Source organism: Haemaphysalis longicornis, unplaced genomic scaffold (assembly GCF_048455015.1).
Source record: "Haemaphysalis longicornis isolate Haplotype H1 unplaced genomic scaffold, Haemaphysalis longicornis Haplotype H1 scaffold_9, whole genome shotgun sequence".
In the NCBI taxonomy this organism is placed as follows: Eukaryota; Metazoa; Arthropoda; class Arachnida; order Ixodida; family Ixodidae; genus Haemaphysalis; species Haemaphysalis longicornis.
The window spans coordinates 45,011,487-45,031,559 of NW_027526460.1; the positions used below are offsets into that span (position 1 = coordinate 45,011,487).

General features: G+C 47.0%; 1 protein-coding gene across 1 annotated transcript in view; it reads left to right on the forward strand.

The window, feature by feature from the left end:
- LOC144152694 (protein regulator of cytokinesis 1-like) overlaps positions 1–20,073 on the forward strand; it is a 47,737-nt gene that overhangs the window by 24,461 nt on the left and 3,203 nt on the right. The window contains exons 8-10 of the mRNA XM_077684095.1: positions 3,482–3,628; positions 7,748–7,975; positions 15,254–15,400. Coding sequence (XP_077540221.1) covers positions 3,482–3,628; positions 7,748–7,975; positions 15,254–15,400 — 522 coding nt within the window. The remainder of the gene's footprint in view (positions 1–3,481; positions 3,629–7,747; positions 7,976–15,253; positions 15,401–20,073) is intronic.

Consider the following 20,073-nt stretch of genomic DNA (forward strand, 5'->3'; position numbering starts at 1 on the left):
CTTTTGTTTCCTGATAAAATTGGGGACAACCTCTTCCATCCACCTCATGGTGTCGGCCTATTTTTGGTCCAGTGAACTGCATGCGGGTTGCCGCACAACTGAATAGTTCGGTGTGTAGTTTGCGCCATCGTCACACATTCTTTTTGTGCACGCTGAACTTGCGCTTCGTTTAGAGGTTTGAAGTATTCTCCGCGTGCAAAACGACCTTCTGCTTAACTCTTTCGGGACCGCCCGAAAAAGTGATGAAAAAGTGAGGTCTCGCTACAAATTTATTACATAAAGCAAAGGCACCATCCTACCTTAGCATATACCAAAATGCAGCTAATTATACGTTCTTTGACATACAATACCAAGTTTTACTTCAACACTGACGATAGAACCATGAAAAAATCTTAAAGTAAGAACTTTGTAAAAAAACTACAGAAAAAGATAGAAAAAAGCGTAAATATAAAAATATTAAAAAAGAATAAAATTACAGTCTACGCCCGTTAAAACGGACCCTCTGAATCCGGAAAAAAACGTCCGCTGTAGCCGAATTATGCAGTATCCGACGGGGAGGGGGGGGGGGGGGGGGGGGGGGGCTATGAGCCTTACAGTGGGTACTTTGACCGATATTGCATGCATAGTACATACGCTTTGTTCTTTCTACACGCCTGCAGCACCTCTGCACAGTGTTCGCGCGAAGGCAAAGAATCGCGTAAACACCGTTTTCAAAACTTAGCACCGGCACTTCGAAAAGGCCTAGCGCATGTGGTCAAGCGTGTAAAGACGCAAAATGGGCTGAGCAATTAACGCAAGAATATAACTAGGCGCAATTAAAAACCAGCTATAAAACATCAGTTGTGCCCATCAGCATTAGCTAGGCTCTTTTAAATCCCCTCACGACGAGGCAGGTTTTCCCGAAACCGTTCGTCAAACCAATCGGATCGCTGCCTGACGTTCCCTCAAGGCAGATTCCACATTTTTAGCGATTTTATTCTGGTCATTGAAACAGATGTAATGAAATAATCTGATGACGGTCAGCTGTAAAATCGAAAGTTAGACCAGTTGGACTGCGCACGGCTACCGGCAGATTGCACACAATGGATGGGGAACAACCCCTACTTGAGGCATTTCTTACCTTTTTCACCGAACGGAACGGGAACGATGCATGCGTGGGAATAATAAAAGCCGAACTTCACTGAATCCGAGTTTTTTATTACATAAAAAAACTGACGCGGGCAGACTCGCCTCCGAGTGCACCACTTCGAGTATTCGATTGCCCTGTTTTCAATCTCACCGGAGTCGCGTTTATCGGCAGCGGCCTTGTTCTTGACGGTACAGCGGACACTGTGTTTAGACAGGCCTGTACTTCTGGCGATGTCAGCCTGTTTTTCCTCGTGTTCAACAGCGTTAATTACGCTTAATTTATCCGACAGTGAAATCAGCTACCCTGCCGCTCATGCCGCTGGTCGCACAAAAAAAAAAAGCCACTGGCTTGGCTTGGCTGCGCCAACGACCCGGCTGCCAGCAATGTTGCCAGACATAATAGTTTTCTTGCCAAAATAAACGAAAAAGCACACCGGGCGCCGGCCCCGCGGAAGTCCGCTATAAACGTTCAGTCGAAACAATTTTCGCCTAAAATTTAGTCTGTTGTAGCCGATAGTCTGCTCTAGCCGGGTCCGTTGTGAGCGGAGTGGACTCCATTTAAAATGCATGGGTACCAGACAAACCAACAGAAATGGTCTGTTGTAACCGAAAGTCCGTTGTTGCCGGATCCGCTGTAACGAGCGTAGACTGTATTTCAGGATATACAAAATCTAACACAATGCTTTGTTTCTTCATCGCGAAAGTTTGATGCGGCTAGGTGTAACTGGTTTTTTGTTTTGTGCGTGATCTCTTTGGCACTAGGGCCATGGCTACGTCATCGCCCAGGTACACGCCGGGCTTTCGTCTCGGCGAAAACTTGATCCCTTTCTGAGATGGTGGCAGGAGATCACCACCATAGGTAGTTAACACCCTAGCGAACAAATATAAACCAGCCAGAACATATTTCAAGCGCACATACCTACTCCAGAGACAATTGAAACCGAAACCAACACCCACCTTTGAGCGCGATTTGATGTTCCAGGCTGATCGACACCTGAATCCTCACTCGAGCTGAAATCCGATCTCTAAAGCCGCATTCCGACTCTTCACTGCCATTCTTATCGTTGAAATCCACAGTAGAAGGCGAAGATGACGAAGGCGAAGGCGAAGATGACGCCATGATTGTTTACATTCGAAACCACTGCCCGTCAGAATAAAATATCTGATGCGTTGCCGCCTGGCGATAAAAAAAGAAACTTCACAAAAGAGAAAACTATAGTTTTCAAACTATCTCCTAGATGTTGCTAGGTGTTCCATCGGGCGGAAATTTGTATTCTGCAGGCTCGTGAAACCATCGATCATATGTGATCGATGGCCTATGGAGCGGTCCCGAAAGAGTTAAAGGCCGTGCAGTAGTGGCACCATTTGATTGATGCCATTGCTTCTCAAGTAGAGGTGGGGCAGGTGGTGCAGGCGTTTCGCGAGCACGCCGTTGAGGTGCGACACTGGCAAAACTCTACCAACACTACTGCACTGAACGACTCTTCCAGAAAACTGGCAACTCTGCGCCCGCACCACATGAGTGGAAAAGAGGAGGGGGTGTCAAAGTGCATGGCAATCGCCGGTGTCTTAACTTGACACAGTCCACCCTTACCGGCATGAAAGCTCGCCGGCTCGACAACTCTCGCTGCACGAACGTGGGACTGTGAGATTCTAGAACAATGGACAGGTCAAAGCAGGTGACGCGGTTGGCCTGTGTAGCCGTGGGGACTCCTCCGCCGCTGAGCCTGAACGACCACGTCACCATGCAGCTACCGTAGAATGCTGGAAAATGAGCTGCGGGCGCGCATTCAGAACTGTCTGCACACAGCAGCCTGAGATCAGTGCATGGCAAGCCGTCATGCCGCTAGCGCAGCCGGGCCGTCAAACCATGGTACTCAAATCTAAGTTAACCCTCCACTTTTGCATATCGTTAAAAAAAAAAAAAAAAAACAAATCTGCCTAGATTTGAGTAAACATGGTAGCAGTAGATGCGGCTCTTGTCACAACTAACGTGGCTCTTGTCACATCTGGAAGTGCTTTATTCTTAATTTTCTTCTTTTTCCTTTCTTTTTTTTTTTTTTCAAAGTGTTCCCGGGCCGACAGAAAAAACTGCCTGGCTAACTCTTCATAGTTGGTACTTCCCCAAAAATGTTTCGATTTCTTGAAATGTTCTGTCTGCCAACCTTGGTGTTGCATTGATTGGACTCAGTGGCGTTAACACACGATGCCAGATTTCTGGTATGTCTGGCCTTAAGTATGCTGTCCAAGAAGCAATGGCCAAAACGGATCTTGCCCACATTGGCTGTCAGCACAGTTGCAGTTTCTAATAAGCGTTTGCATCTGACGGCCTTTCCCATATTCTCTATTTTAGCTTGAGCGCGAGATTACGTCCTACATCGACAACTACGCCGGGGAGGAGAGGGACGTCTTCGACGCATGGAGTGCCCAGTTTTTGGCACACCTCGAAGCCCAACACACCGCCTACAACGACGAAAAAGAAAGGGAGCGGCTTGAGAGGGTACGTGCATTCATTTATAAAGCGCTTGTGTGAGGCTAGTTAGTGTTGTGCTTCGTGTGGCGCTGCTGAGATGAGCAGCTCATGTGGTGTATTTTGCTTCACATGTTTCCCCCCTCTTTTTTTGGCTGCTGCTGCTCATTGCCATGTACTCCGGTCCCAAAGGAACTGTTGCTCTGTAATCGTTGTGGTTGCTCACAGTACTAAAATTTAACTCGACATTTTTGCACAGAAATAAAAGGTATATGCACACTTTCAATATGAAAATGCCTCTGCAGTTGTACAGTCAAATCTCTGTACAAGGAACACCACATTAACATTAAAATTTTCAGGTGAATGAACATTTAAGAAATCCCACGCCGACTGCTTATAGTTTTAATGTAGTATTATTTCACTATACGTACTTCAGAATAGCATACTTTTCGAAATAACAATCCTTTTATTTAACTCCGTGCTATATTAACGGTGCCTCAGTACTAAGAACTCATTTTGAAGTCCAGGGATTCTTAGATATCCGTGAAACAAGCACGGCAACCGGAGCCGTAGGCTAGCAGACGACACGGCAAAGCGTAGTAAGTGGACGCCTTGCACATTGCTCCGCAGAACGTGTGAGCCGATGCGAGAGAGGAAAAAAACAAAAAATGGCAGCATCTCCACTCCGTGGATGATGGATGTCATTTCGAGTCCCCGTACTCATTACCCTCACCAAGTTGCGCCCCGACCATCTGATTTGAGCCGAGAGTTGCCCCTTGATTATTCCCTAAATCAGTGGTTCTCAGCCATGACTGCCCCGGGGACCCTTTTTGTGCTTGCGAAAGGGATGGGGGACCCCTTGACGGAGCATATGTTGGTAGGTGTCATAATGTCATACAATATGTCCTTGCAGCCTAAGTCGCACACACACTTACCCCATGCTCGCCTATTCTGCTTGACGTTAATGACAACGCACGTCATAATGTTGAACAGTAATGTTGTTGAACATAATGTTGCTCTTGAATATAAAAAGTCTTCTAAACACCTCTATGCTGCCTTTTTTGTTTCTGTCTTTTTTCTTTCTGATAGCTGGCATGTTGTGCAAAAAGCAGATGTTAAAATGTATGCTACGCGGAGAAATTAAGCGCACATGTAATGCAGCGAAGCCACCCGTTTGCATTGCAAGCAAGTGCTGGCAAAAATTGAGAAAACAGCGACGGGGGGAAAAAAGTTTTGAGGGAGGCTTCGCGGACCCCTAAAATGCTCTCACGGACCCCCTGGGGTCCGCGGACCCTCATTTGAGAACCACTGCCCTAAGTGAAAGTGCAACTCATGGCTCAAATCTAATTTCGCTTGAGCTTGATTTTCGCTTGATGGTGGTGTGCGCATGGGTGGACACGGATGGACATTGGGAGGTCCTAAGGTACCCCGCACCGTTACAGGCGAGGGAGTAAGCCATTCGACTCTCGGGTACTGACTCACGGTCGTAGCCCAATGGGTATGATGGCTGACAGTAACTCTGTCTGGTCTACCAGACACAGGCTCGGATCCTGCCTGTGATCGGATCCTGCCTGTGCACCTAAAAGGTGAGGAGCAGAAAAAAAAGAGGGGTGGGCGGCCTCCTCAGTTCAGAAAGCTGCCCGTGCCTGTGGCTGCGTGCTGCCGCGTGCCTTTCTTTTTCTATGCCACCACTGTTCGAGTGGCCCGCTGGATCAGGCTGCGCAGCACCTTTTACTCCACGTTTTCTTTTCCTTTTATTTTTCATATTTTTTAAAGACCGCTTCAGGTTTTACACGTGCCATGGAGCGCAGAGACGCGCGCAAAGGTTATCGGAGCGTGGGCTCGGAATACCTGGTGCAATGTGGAAGTAAAGCGAAACGCAGAATAAAACTTCCTCTCTTTTTTTTTTTTCTTTTTTTTTTTCCCGCCTCTCAGTTTGAGGTGCCGCAGACAGAGCAGAAGCCCGGCTTATGCCAGCAAGACAACGTGATAAAAACGCAAAACCGGATTGGTTTCTGTCTCTGTCTCTGTCTGTCTGTCTTTTTTTTTTCCATCATCTACGACTTGCGTTCGCGATGCCGAAGGTACTGGCTTATCAGCTTAATGTGCAGGTAGTGGAAACCTCCGCGTCATTCATCTCACTATTTCCAGATGTTCGAAACAGGAAAACGATGGTTGCTTATCTGCTGTGGTTCTAATCGCAACAACTTACCATACCCGAGGGGGGTGGGGGGGGGGACTCGATTTTGCAACTGAGATGTATTCAGAGCAAAGGCACTTGGGGTTATCACGTGAGTGAAAAGGCAACACAAGAGCTAAGGAGCGCAGTTTTTTTTTTTTTTTTTTTTCCGTACCTGTGTTAGAAGAGAAAAGGGAGTGCGGGCTGCGTCGGATGGCTAAGTCCATTTTCTTTTCCCTTTTTCTTGCGACCCTAAAACGATGCCCCAGCTGCACCACTTAATTAGTAGATCCACCGAAAAGCCGCCCTATAAACTGTATTGTTCTTCGGGCCACCGCATTATGAGCAGTTCACTTATGCATAGGGTTCCGTGGGAGGCCTATCAGTGGCCAGGAAAACCTGCATATATCTGGTCCCGCACTATAGGTGGTTACGTTATTAAAGTTCTACACTCTAATTTGTTGTCTTAAATTTTGTGATTTTCACTACGACCTTTCAGGATAACAAGCAATTTGCACAGCCCCCTGAAGTTCGTTATACCGAGATTTCACTGTACACGTCTTGTAATGCACTCTTGCCAGGACACACCACCTTGTCCTCCTTGTTATCCATTGCGACTCCTTTTCTCCAATTATTGCGACAGCATCCGCGTTGCAAATCTATGGATACGATAGGCCGCGGCAAAAAACATAAATGGAAAGGAGTGGGGCAGGTATGGAGATAATATATCAAGCCCACCACGCCAAGGCCGCCTAAAGAAAGAACCCTGGGTTTGTTGTTGACAAGATCGAAGATGTCAACATGCCTGGGGCACGCGAACGTGGGAAAAGCGGCGCTTGAACAGTGACTACGGAACCGGGACCAGTGGCAAACACTGTGATTGGTCTCGCGGCGTCGGTCAAAGCAACCTTTCCTCCATGGAGCATCCGATAGAGCAATACTCGGAGCGTGTCTTGCAGTGAAGCATCCCACTTCTGCGCAGTGCGAGCGTGGCGACTGGTACGCTTTTCTCCGCTGTACATGCTCGTGAAAGGCACAGTCTGTGCACTGTGGGTCAGCGGCTTTGTGTTATTTTCTGTTTATTTTAGCTCTCTCCAACTTTTAACGACAATTCTGCACCGAATTCGGCACATTTTGGGTTAGTTTTATTCGTTATATCCGTGCTGGCCTTTTGGAATGTTTCGCTGCGAGTTGGCTGAAATTGAATTGCAAGCGTACAAATGGTGACAGAAAATGATTTGTTTGTTATTGCAAACCTGGTTTCAACGGAATCCAGGCTATAAGTGGGCTATACTGCAGTGGCTTGCTGTGCTAGAGAGAAAAAACATTTGTAATAAGATGAAAGTGATTGCGAGCCTCGAGGCATCAGTGGTCAGTGCTCCCAGAAACGTGAAGTGTTTGGCCAGGCATCGCCACTGCTAGCCCATCAGCTGCCGCCGTCTATCCAATATACCCGTTTTCGTAGTAATAGCGAAAATCATGTTCTGCAGAGCTCTGCGAGCGGCAAGAGTGACCCTGTACAAGTGTTGCCATGCACATGCTAAAGCTATGAGACATTAGAACCACAGTAGCTTTTCTTACTGTTAAAGTGTGTGCCTCAAGGCATGTTGAGAGCATGGCTGCTGTGAGGTGAGAAGCTGTCCCAGTAAGGAATGTAGCATGACACAGTTGAAGTTTCTCTGAATCCACTGTGTTCTGGGGATGTTGTGCACTTTCCCCAACTGCGATGTTTGCTTGTTTATTTAGCTACACTGCGGGTTCGAAAATGGGGCTATAGCAGAGTGGGTACACGGCAAAACATAAAAAAAAAAAATAAAAATAAAAACTGGACAATTCCGATGCCTCCACACAAAACAATACAATTCAAACAGCATAAGAAAAAAAGCGGCATGGCTGGTCAGTTCGAGATCACTTTCTCGAATTCTTCGATTCCAGTTGCTTCAGTGTTCCTTGCATCATTTTATTCCCAGGAGCAGCGTCGCCAGAAGGGCACCACTCCGGTGCGGATGGCTGGCAAGCGGCCCGGGCAAGGCACGCCCACCTGCTCTGCCTCCAAGATGTCACGTCTTGGGATGAGCAGCACAGGCTCAACGACGGCCCGAATGACTCCCTCTTCCAAGGCTGGCAGTGCCTTGCAGCGCACGCTGACCCCATCACGCGCCGGTCCTCCTAAGCCTGCCAAGCGCCGCTCCCTGAAGGTGGGTGTTGAATGTCTGCACTTTCTTGTGGACAGGGGAAAAAGAGAAGGCAGGCACGAAGTCAGAGGAAGTCTCCTTCACTCCTAGTATAACGCACTGGCTAGTGTCAACATCTCGCCCAGTAGGCGTATAAATGCTGCCACGCAAGGGAATCGAGCGGAGTGGCACTTATCACGGCAACAGAGTAAACAGAGTAAACAGAGGTGACGAGGGGGAGAAGAGCGCATGTGACATCATTTGTGACGGGGTCCCACCAACACGATGCAGGCGTTGCCAGACTGCACAGCTTGATAGTGTTGTCCACACTAAAACTGGAGAGAAAAGCCTCTGCGAATTGCTATACTGAGGGGACTGCGGTACGGAAGCAGCCCACGGGAACTAGCGACATACTCTGACGTTGTGAATAGGCTGCAATCAAAAACAGCTATTTGGTCAGTTGTGTGGAGAGGGCAAGGAAAACCTCCCTAAAGCGAATTTCAGTTGAACTGCAAGCGAGTGCACAATGGCAAGGTGTTTATTTTTTACTTGTTACCCTTCTGGTTCCATGAACATTTTTCTATTTACAGAATCCCATTTTAACAAAGAGGTCGTGGCTTCGATTCTCGGCCGCTGCGGCCGCTTTTCTGATGGAGGCGAAAAGCAAAAACGCCCATCTGTATGAGATTTCGGTGCACATTAAAGATCCCCAGGTGGTCAAAATTAATTCGGAGCCCTCCACTATGGCGCGCCTCATTGCCTGCGTTGCGTCGGCACGTTAAACCCTACAGCCAATCAATCGATCGTTTTAAGAGTTGAAGGGGTTTGTAATTACTTCGTGATAACCATTGTTTATTTTTACCGGCAATTACCACGCAAGAGGGGATGTACTTGGCATTGAAACTTACAACAACCCGTCACGCAAAAAAGAAAGTTGCACGGAGAAATAAAAAAAAACAGCAACAAATCACTACTTTATTCACACCAAACGGCTCATTCCTGATCGATCAACAGCACACCAGCTGGAAGCTCACTTTGCAGAAAAGATGTCCTTGATAGATTTTTGCCGCATCTTCTTCAGGCGAATGATGGCTTTCTCAGTTGCAGCAGCTATTTCAAGTCCATTCCCGCTATCATTGTGAGCACTGAAGAAGCGGCAGAGCAGGTCTGCTGCATCCGGGCTGTCATCGACGCATTCATCACTGTCGTTGCTAGGCGGTCGATCACATGTTTGTGGTAGTCCCATGGTAACCCCTTGGTCGAGAAGTTGCACACCTGCCTTGCTGCAGTTTGGCAGCAAGAAATACAGGTCGATGTTCTTGAGCACAGTGGCAGTGTAATGGGCCGCGCAGTTGTCCAGCAAGGGGCATATTTTCCAGTTCTGCTGGCCCAGCTGCTAGTCCCATTGCAGCAGCCATTGTGCGAAAATTTCTCTCATCATGAGAGACTTCCAGTTGGACACATAACTCGCCCGGAGCTTCCATTTGCCTTTGAAGCACCGTGGAGATGCACTTCTGACGAATACGAGGGCCGGCATCTTTTCTGCCCCATCTACCATATCTATTCGAATATAAGGTGAACTTTTCTTCTAAAATTTGTAGTCTCCAAGTCTTATCGTGCCTTATATTCAGAGCTCTCTCTCTCTCTCTCTCTCTCTCTCTCTCTCTCTCTCTCTCTCTCTCTCTCTCTCTCTCTCTCTCTCTCTCTCTCTCTCTCTCTCTCTCTGCGTGCGTGCGTGCGTGTGGCGCGATTTTTTTTTACTCTGCAAACTGAACTGGGCCTTATAATCATGACTGCCTTATAATCGAATAAATATGGTATGTTGACACAGAGCAACATGGTCACACAGGCCTTGCTCTGCTTACTGGCCTGCAGTGTTTACCTTTGAGGGCCAAGGTGTTTTGTGGCAGCATCTGGTAGAACAGGGTAGTCTCATCCACATTGAACAAATCTTTGGGACAGTACTTTTCTTGCAACTGTCCAATGTTTGTCTCCCTGCGCTTCTCTGCTGATGGCCCTGGGACGATGTCGTGGTGCTACTTCAAGCGCAGCAGCCAGCGGGCACTTACCACAAAATAGTGCATAATGCATGTGAAGTCCCTCCCTTTCCGCTGCAACAGTGCCCCACTCACAGGAATTTCGCTTTCTCGTGTGTTCAAAGCCCCTTGAAGAGTGCCTTCTATACAGCTTCAAAAGCGGGGGCTTGCAGCTTCTCTCTGCCGCCTTTTACGCCACATGTGACAGCACCGGTGACAGCTTCTTTGCTGCTCAAGATCGTTGACAGCATGCTCAGCACAATGTCAACCTTCAGCCACTTTTTCCTTCTTCACGCTGGACTGTGCGGCTGCCAGCATAGCCACCATCTGCTCGATTGATATCGCTTCCGTTTGTTGTTGCTGTCATCCATCTTCTGGTGGCGGAGACTCGCAGGACCGTGCTGATAGCCGATATCCTTGATGTGCACACAGGCATGACAGGCAACTACAAAACCGCAGTTGGCACCGCCCCATGCATGCAGTGTAAAAGTGGGCGGGTCCCTGAGAATGGGGACGCATGCTTGGGCATGTTGCCTGGCAGCTTGTAGCCATTTTAGCACGCTGGAGTTGGCTGCCCGGAGCAAGCGTGAGTTATGAATTACAGCATCCGTGATGGGACCTAAACTGTAGCACACTGACATTGATTTGATGTGCACTAAAATGGTCTATAAATGCTGGTTGTGGAAAAAAAATGGTTCGCTAATCTATTGCAAGGAAATTTCAGCTTCATTAAAACAAGGTCTTAAATACATGGGCGTCTATGGGAAGTTCAAGGGGAATTATGATTTTTTATATATCCATTAGTTCATTATATCCTGTTTTGTAGTCACAACACGGTTTTACTGTATATCCCGCATACTTTTGCATCTAGGTGACTGAAACTTGTAGCCTTTGAGATTTGTTTACCTGGACGGTTAGTTGATAAATCTGGTTCGCGGTGGCCGCGCGTGGCCAGCGCACGTTGAGACACAGCTCTATGGTTTAAATCAATCCCAAGCCCACCGCTGTGGCGTTTCTCATAGCCCATATGTCGCTTCCTGACGTTAAACCAAAGAATTTGCAGCTTTTTCTAGTCAAAAACAATGATAATGGCCTACGATAACCGTGCGCCACTTTCTGCCATGCGCAGTAACTACAGTTCAGAATACAGTTGAACCTCGTTATAAGAGACACTGATGTAAGAGACAAATGGGTATAAGAGACACTATTCACCCACAAGGTTGGCTGCCCTATCTTTCCCATTAAATCGACCTCTTTTATAACAGACATCGGATGTAGAAGATTGGTTATAAGGGACAAGTCATCCTTGAAGTTTAATCAATAATCTCGCTTGTAACAGACATTTTAACTTCAGATCCAGTGCCACCAGTGACTAATTGCAGTTGCTTCCATTGTGGAAACACAGGTGGACAATAGACGCCTGCAGTCGCTATTTATTATAACTTAGCAAACACACAATTGTTCAGTCAGCTATGAAATGACGATGAGAAGCCCTGCCAATGGAAATTGAACTGACAGAAGTAGTTGAAGCTTACTCCCATCCATTGAATGGAGCGCGATCGCACATGCGGACTCCCCCACTAGCGTAGCTCCCAATCAAGAAGCGCTGCAGATGTTGAGTCCTGCAAGCGTAATGAATAGCCTGAGCACACAGTGGAAGCTGTACGCTCTGGCTATTCATCAGGCTTGTGAACTCAACATCTACGATTCATCTTCCACAAACAAGGAAAGGAAAAAAAGCTCGTAGAATCAGTTATAAAAAAATAGTGTAAATACAGTCATGAAGCAAACAAAGTTTCATAAATTCTTGGGCCAAACATTAATTAGAATGAATCTTTTGAAACATGCTGTAGCGTTCTTTTGAGCTTATTTTAGTCATACGGTGCCCACATAGAACCATGGGTTGATCAGTTAGTGAAAAAATAGTACCCTGCTTATAAGAGACATCTCTTATAAGAGACAGAAACTGCTCCCCGGTACGTGTCTCCTATAAAGGGGTTCAACTGTAAATTTAAAGTAACATCAAACTGGGTTGCAACAACAAAATGCAGCTTATAAATTATTACAGAGAGTTACTGTGAAGAAGGTAAACATGCTGCTAATTTTTAAAATGACAGCTTGCTAATAAGTTTCGATTTTCGGGCCGCTTCCGTTCGAGTCACTTCTGTCTGCCATGACACCTTTATTGCTTTGATTTACGACCGCATGCAAGAGACTCGCGATGTTTGGAGAGGTGGCCAAATGGGTCTCCGACTCCTGGGACTCCATTTCTATAAAAAAAAGTTGTAGCCGGGTTGATAAAGGCCGGAGTAATCTGGTCCACGAGTGGTGACGATGTTGACGAAGAAGACATCACTGAGTCGGAGGACGACAGCGATCCACCGGCGGAACACCCACTTGAAGTTGCTGAATTGTTTATTTGTTAGCGAGTCGGAGGAAGACTTCGATGGTTTTTCCCTAAACGCCATCTGTAAGTACGTGCCATCTGTGTGTATCAATAAACCATACTTGAGAAGCTCTGTCTAGACTTTGGACGGTATATGCACGTGTCTAGCCATCCTTACCGGGGGATGCGTTCGTAGGTGGCGGCCGCCGCAACCATGTCCTTTCGCCGCACTTTCTAATGATATGATTCACTATAAGTTTACCTAATTAACAAGTGCGTCTTGTATACCGGTGCGACTTATATACATTTTTTTTTCCCCCGGAAAAACTGTCATTTTGAGGGGGGTGCGACTTATACAGAGGTGCAACTTATAGACCAGAAAATACGGTATGCTACCATGCAAAGCAGTTTCTCGATGCAGTGAAACAAAGGCTCGCTCCACTTTTTGTGCAGCCTGTGCCAAGTGCTCCCCCTCGAACGAAGTCGACACCCTTCAGATAAGAGCTGTGACCTTTAGAACAGGCCGAATATGTTTACACCAATGCGCGGCAGCGCTACAACTGCCCGGGGAGAAAGAGTTTACTGGCAGATACCTGTTGATGTTCCAGGGCGGTTTGACACACTTTCGCCGTCGATACTGAAGTCTAACAAATCGAAGTCGTCTTTCGTGTCTGTGCCGCTACCATCGTCCAGAGATTACAGCTCAGATTGGAATCCGTCAAAATTCTCCATTCCCATGGAGCATCGGCGAGCGGCATCGATGCCATAACCAAAACCCCATGTGCCCGACTGTGAAGGAACTTTAAAATCCCCCCCCCCCCCCCCCCTCCCTCCCTTTTCGCAACGGAGAAGAAAAAACCTCAAAAGCGAAACTGATGAAATCCTCTTTTACCCTTTGGATGGTGTGAGCTGTCCAGAAGTGCTCGGAGAGTGCCAAAACAAAATTTGAACTTGTATTCATCGATAACATACTGTCGGTGAGAATAGGCATGGTCACGAAAGTGTTCATGAAGACAGAATACAAGTTTGTTTTATTCGAAAGATTTCGCGTTTTATAGTGCCCACAGCGCTTGTCCGGCAGCAAATGCTGCCGTGTTCACTGAGAAATTGATCAATTTAGGTTAAAATTTTGATTCTCGCGCCAAATCGTGGGTTTTCGTAATGTCAGCAATGACACCAGAAGCGCGTGTATTCAAGCGAACTTCCACTGCGTCATTCGGGTTTGCGGCCTTGCTGTCCGTCAGCCCTCCCAGATGGCGCTGCTACAGTCATCCACGAACTGTTGTCTGCTGTTGCTTTGTTTTTGAGCGTATTTGCACCTGGCTTGTTTTCATTACTGTAAAAAGTGATCGTCTCGTGAAACCTGGGGTATCCTCGACAAACAGGGTCGCGTAAGACAATGCCGCTTACGCCAATTGGCCAGTGTCCTGTAAAACAACTTCAAAGCGGCGGAGTGCTGTGCAGCGCTGTGCAGCTAAAACAAGCATAGTGTGCCCAGTACCAACAGCAGTGTGCATCGGTACCTCTATGTTTACGTGCGTTTTCGTAACTTTCATTGTTTACCGCACCATTCTTACTGCTGATAAATGAATATGCATTACACTTAAGCGCAAATAGGTCGTTCAGAAAGCCTATAAGCCGTGCCTAATTTGCGTTTGCTTTTCCCGTCCTCAGCCAATCGTACAGCTGGGCTCATATGACATCATAGGTTCTGTTGCGGGAAATGAGCTAGTGGGTCGCACGGCCATTCCGTTTTTTCCTAGTTATGTAGCTTATTTAAGCGAAGTGTGCGTTAACAGTGGTGTCGGTATGATTCTATCGAGGCAATCTCTCGAATGAACCGAACTTGTGTTTTGTCCTCATGGCTCCTTTAAGGGCTTGTGCTGGACATTCACTACTGTGTCCTTTTTACTTGGTATTTGTGGACAAGTTCGTTAAACACACGTTTATTCCAAATACAGGAAATACTTGTTCGAACAAATTCACCTTGTCTGAAATTTCTCTTTGTAAATTGCCGTAGAAACCATGAAACCCTCGGAATAAAGAACAAGTCATCTCTGCTTTTAACGAAGTATTGTTTATGATAAAGCCAATTTTTTATTCCAAATACTTCTTTATAATGTGGGTTTACTGTACGTTAAATATAGGCACTTGTTCTTCTCTCCAACTTGGTTTGAGGTACGGACAAAGTTCTGTCATTGATTCTTTTTGCAATTTTATGGATGCTCTACATCCCCATGGGGTCAACAGGATGCCAACTACAAAGCATTTAAACTGCATGTAATGAATGAACTTTTGTAATGACCGTGTGCCAGTGAAAAGGTTTTCGAGCTGTTGAGTGATGCTGGTGAATTTGAGCTTGCCAGGTGATTGCGCAGGCTATCGTTAAATTTCTAAAACCCCTTATGTTGTGAAGGGGGGATGTTTATGCTGGCTAACTGCACTACCTTTTCAGGATATAGCATCAGGTTATGCTGCTTGAGAGCAATGTAATGGGGTCATTTTGTGGCTGGGACTTCTGTATGTTGTAAACGTACCCTGAACACAGCATTCAGGGTGTTCTAACAACACTCTACGTCCCATGACTTCCTAAATCACCCTGCTACTGTAGCACGGTTATTTAAGTAGCACACTGGTTAATTAAAAGTGCTTGCTTTTAAGCCCTCGCAGTATTTTGGCAAAGCAGACTGGAATGCGATGTTTATCGTAAGCATGAAATTGTGAGTTTACGAGGTGGATACTCAGCACTGGCAACACTTCTACCTCGTCTTGTTTCCTTCTCTCTGTTTGGGGTTGTGCGAAACTTGAATTGGGAACACACCCAAAATGGAAATCTGTGCGGCGGTGATGCGATTTAGTTTCCACCCTGTCTGGCTGCAGAAAAAGTCCGTGGCTGCACGAAAGCTTGGCCTGTCGGACAGCAAGGCCCCTGGACCACAGGCGAACGGTCAGGCTCGTGCCGTCGCCACGTCGAAGGCCGCCCTGGCTGTCCCTGAAAGCAGCTTCTGCTCGTTTGAGGGCTTCACGGTGAGTTTTATTTGGCTCTTCAGGGTGTTGAACAGTGCAGGTTCATAAGTGGTAAGAAGCACTTTTGAAGTTTGGTTTATTAAAAAACTGCTTTGTCCTAATAAGAATGACACATTGTGGACTTCAAACAAATAACGGACGTATTGAGGAAAATAGACAAAGCACTGGCAATGCCCCAGTCACTTTTCAGCGATTTCTCTATGATGTCACCGAATTTGATTGTGGGATTGGCGGCCATCGCCGAGAAAAATGGCTGGGAGATTGCAGTGGGGCCTTTCATTCGGTATTATCGTATCACTGGAATGCGAACGTGCAGTGAATTCACTGGTAACTGTTTTCAGTGATTACCATATTATCTCACTCCTGCCTATTTACGTCACTGTAGCGTGACATTTGGAGATTTTTCGAAATTCCTTGCTTTTACCCGTTAAAAAACACCTTTTGTGGCCCTAATGGAGCTGAGTGAGTGGCCCCTGTAGTAGAATGTTTCTAAAGCTTCTTTGAACTACAGATTGTGGAACCCACACACGGAAGGGTGAATGTGGGATGCTCGTTTGGAACTTGAAGGCCAAGGATTTTATTATCCCCCCTTAAAAGGACCCTGCAGCACTGAGTAAAGTACATTTTCTGTGCAATCTCCTCCCACAAGAATGAGGAAAATCGCCTAAGCTGTGCAAGACTTAAAATCACGCATACAGTCGAACCTGACGTTATCAAAATTCCACGACTACAAAATTTCCACGGCGACGAAATATTTCAGATCCGTGGAGAATGTCCATTTAAGCCCATGTACTGTATTTGCTCGCGTAATCCTGGCACTTTTCCTGAAAAATTGTTATGAAGATACATAGGTGGGTGGAAATCAAATTGCATGACCTTCTGCCACAGCGTGCTTGCATTGCCACCGCCATATTTGTTTACTAGAAAGACCGTACGGCAGGCGGCCGTGGAGTCGGCCTCTTAGCGGCGCCAGCAGGGGGCGACACATGGTGACCTATGGCACAGCTGGGGCTAGGCTAGTCGGCTACGGCCCTACCGCCAAGCAGTACACGTGCGTTCGTTGTGTGCGTGGCGATCAGCACGTTTGCTCCCGATAAAATGCCTTCACCAGCCCAAAGGTAGACGTTTTGTTGTGTGCGTGGCAATTAGCACATTTGCTCCCGATAAAATGCCTTCACCAGCCCAAAGGTAGACGTTTTGTTGTGTGCGTGGCAATTAGCACATTTGCTCCCGATAAAATGCCTTCACCAGCCCAAAGGCAGACGTTTCATTGTGTGCGTGGCAACCAGCACATTTGCTCCCGATAAAATGCCTTCACCAGCCCAAAGGTAGACGTTTTGTTGTGTGCGTGGCAATTAGCACATTTGCTCCCGATAAAATGCCTTCACCAGCCCAAAGGTAGACGTTTTGTTGTGTGCGTGGCAATTAGCACATTTGCTCCCGATAAAATGCCTTCACCAGCCCAAAGGTAGACGTTTTGTTGTGTGCGTGGCAATTAGCACATTTGCTCCCGATAAAATGCCTTCACCAGCCCAAAGGTAGACGTTTTGTTGTGTGCGTGGCAATTAGCACATTTGCTCCCGATAAAATGCCTTCACCAGCCCAAAGGTAGACGTTTTGTTGTGTGCGTGGCAATTAGCACATTTGCTCCCGATAAAATGCCTTCACCAGCCCAAAGGTAGACGTTTTGTTGTGTGCGTGGCAATTAGCACATTTGCTCCCGATAAAATGCCTTCACCAGCCCAAAGGTAGACGTTTTGTTGTGTGCGTGGCAATTAGCACATTTGCTCCCGATAAAATGCCTTCACCAGCCCAAAGGTAGACGTTTTGTTGTGTGCGTGGCAATTAGCACATTTGCTCCCGATAAAATGCCTTCACCAGCCCAAAGGTAGACGTTTTGTTGTGTGCGTGGCAATTAGCACATTTGCTCCCGATAAAATGCCTTCACCAGCCCAAAGGTAGACGTTTTGTTGTGTGCGTGGCAATTAGCACATTTGCTCCCGATAAAATGCCTTCACCAGCCCAAAGGTAGACGTTTTGTTGTGTGCGTGGCAATTAGCACATTTGCTCCCGATAAAATGCCTTCACCAGCCCAAAGGTAGACGTTTTGTTGTGTGCGTGGCAATTAGCACATTTGCTCCCGATAAAATGCCTTCACCAGCCCAAAGGTAGACGTTTTGTTGTGTGCGTGGCAATTAGCACATTTGCTCCCGATAAAATGCCTTCACCAGCCCAAAGGCAGACGTTTCATTGTGTGCGTGGCAACCAGCACATTTGCTCCCGATAAAATGCCTTCACCAGCCCAAAGGTAGACGTTTTGTTGTGTGCGTGGCAATTAGCACATTTGCTCCCGATAAAATGCCTTCACCAGCCCAAAGGTAGACGTTTTGTTGTGTGCGTGGCAATTAGCACATTTGCTCCCGATAAAATGCCTTCACCAGCCCAAAGGTAGACGTTTTGTTGTGTGCGTGGCAATTAGCACATTTGCTCCCGATAAAATGCCTTCACCAGCCCAAAGGTAGACGTTTTGTTGTGTGCGTGGCAATTAGCACATTTGCTCCCGATAAAATGCCTTCACCAGCCCAAAGGTAGACGTTTTGTTGTGTGCGTGGCAATTAGCACATTTGCTCCCGATAAAATGCCTTCACCAGCCCAAAGGTAGACGTTTTGTTGTGTGCGTGGCAATTAGCACATTTGCTCCCGATAAAATGCCTTCACCAGCCCAAAGGTAGACGTTTTGTTGTGTGCGTGGCAATTAGCACATTTGCTCCCGATAAAATGCCTTCACCAGCCCAAAGGTAGACGTTTTGTTGTGTGCGTGGCAATTAGCACATTTGCTCCCGATAAAATGCCTTCACCAGCCCAAAGGTAGACGTTTTGTTGTGTGCGTGGCAACCAGCACATTTGCTCCCGATAAAATGCCTTCACCAGCCCAAAGGTAGACGTTTTGTTGTGTGCGTGGCAATTAGCACATTTGCTCCCGATAAAATGCCTTCACCAGCCCAAAGGTAGACGTTTTGTTGTGTGCGTGGCAATTAGCACATTTGCTCCCGATAAAATGCCTTCACCAGCCCAAAGGTAGACGTTTTGTTGTGTGCGTGGCAATTAGCACATTTGCTCCCGATAAAATGCCTTCACCAGCCCAAAGGTAGACGTTTTGTTGTGTGCGTGGCAATTAGCACATTTGCTCCCGATAAAATGCCTTCACCAGCCCAAAGGCAGACGTTTCATTGTGTGCGTGGCAACCAGCACATTTGCTCCCGATAAAATGCCTTCACCAGCCCAAAGGCAGACGTTTCATTGTGTGCGTGGCAACCAGCACATTTGCTCCCGATAAAATGCCTTCACCAGCCCAAAGGTAGACGTTTTGTTGTGTGCGTGGCAATTAGCACATTTGCTCCCGATAAAATGCCTTCACCAGCCCAAAGGTAGACGTTTTGTTGTGTGCGTGGCAATTAGCACATTTGCTCCCGATAAAATGCCTTCACCAGCCCAAAGGTAGACGTTTTGTTGTGTGCGTGGCAATTAGCACATTTGCTCCCGATAAAATGCCTTCACCAGCCCAAAGGTAGACGTTTTGTTGTGTGCGTGGCAATTAGCACATTTGCTCCCGATAAAATGCCTTCACCAGCCCAAAGGTAGACGTTTTGTTGTGTGCGTGGCAACCAGCACATTTGCTCCCGATAAAATGCCTTCACCAGCCCAAAGGTAGACGTTTTGTTGTGTGCGTGGCAATTAGCACATTTGCTCCCGATAAAATGCCTTCACCAGCCCAAAGGTAGACGTTTTGTTGTGTGCGTGGCAATTAGCACATTTGCTCCCGATAAAATGCCTTCACCAGCCCAAAGGTAGACGTTTTGTTGTGTGCGTGGCAATTAGCACATTTGCTCCCGATAAAATGCCTTCACCAGCCCAAAGGTAGACGTTTTGTTGTGTGCGTGGCAATTAGCACATTTGCTCCCGATAAAATGCCTTCACCAGCCCAAAGGTAGACGTTTTGTTGTGTGCGTGGCAATTAGCACATTTGCTCCCGATAAAATGCCTTCACCAGCCCAAAGGTAGACGTTTTGTTGTGTGCGTGGCAATTAGCACATTTGCTCCCGATAAAATGCCTTCACCAGCCCAAAGGCAGACGTTTCATTGTGTGCGTGGCAACCAGCACATTTGCTCCCGATAAAATGCCTTCACCAGCCCAAAGGTAGACGTTTTGTTGTGTGCGTGGCAATTAGCACATTTGCTCCCGATAAAATGCCTTCACCAGCCCAAAGGTAGACGTTTTGTTGTGTGCGTGGCAATTAGCACATTTGCTCCCGATAAAATGCCTTCACCAGCCCAAAGGTAGACGTTTTGTTGTGTGCGTGGCAATTAGCACATTTGCTCCCGATAAAATGCCTTCACCAGCCCAAAGGTAGACGTTTTGTTGTGTGCGTGGCAATTAGCACATTTGCTCCCGATAAAATGCCTTCACCAGCCCAAAGGTAGACGTTTTGTTGTGTGCGTGGCAATTAGCACATTTGCTCCCGATAAAATGCCTTCACCAGCCCAAAGGTAGACGTTTTGTTGTGTGCGTGGCAATTAGCACATTTGCTCCCGATAAAATGCCTTCACCAGCCCAAAGGTAGACGTTTTGTTGTGTGCGTGGCAATTAGCACATTTGCTCCCGATAAAATGCC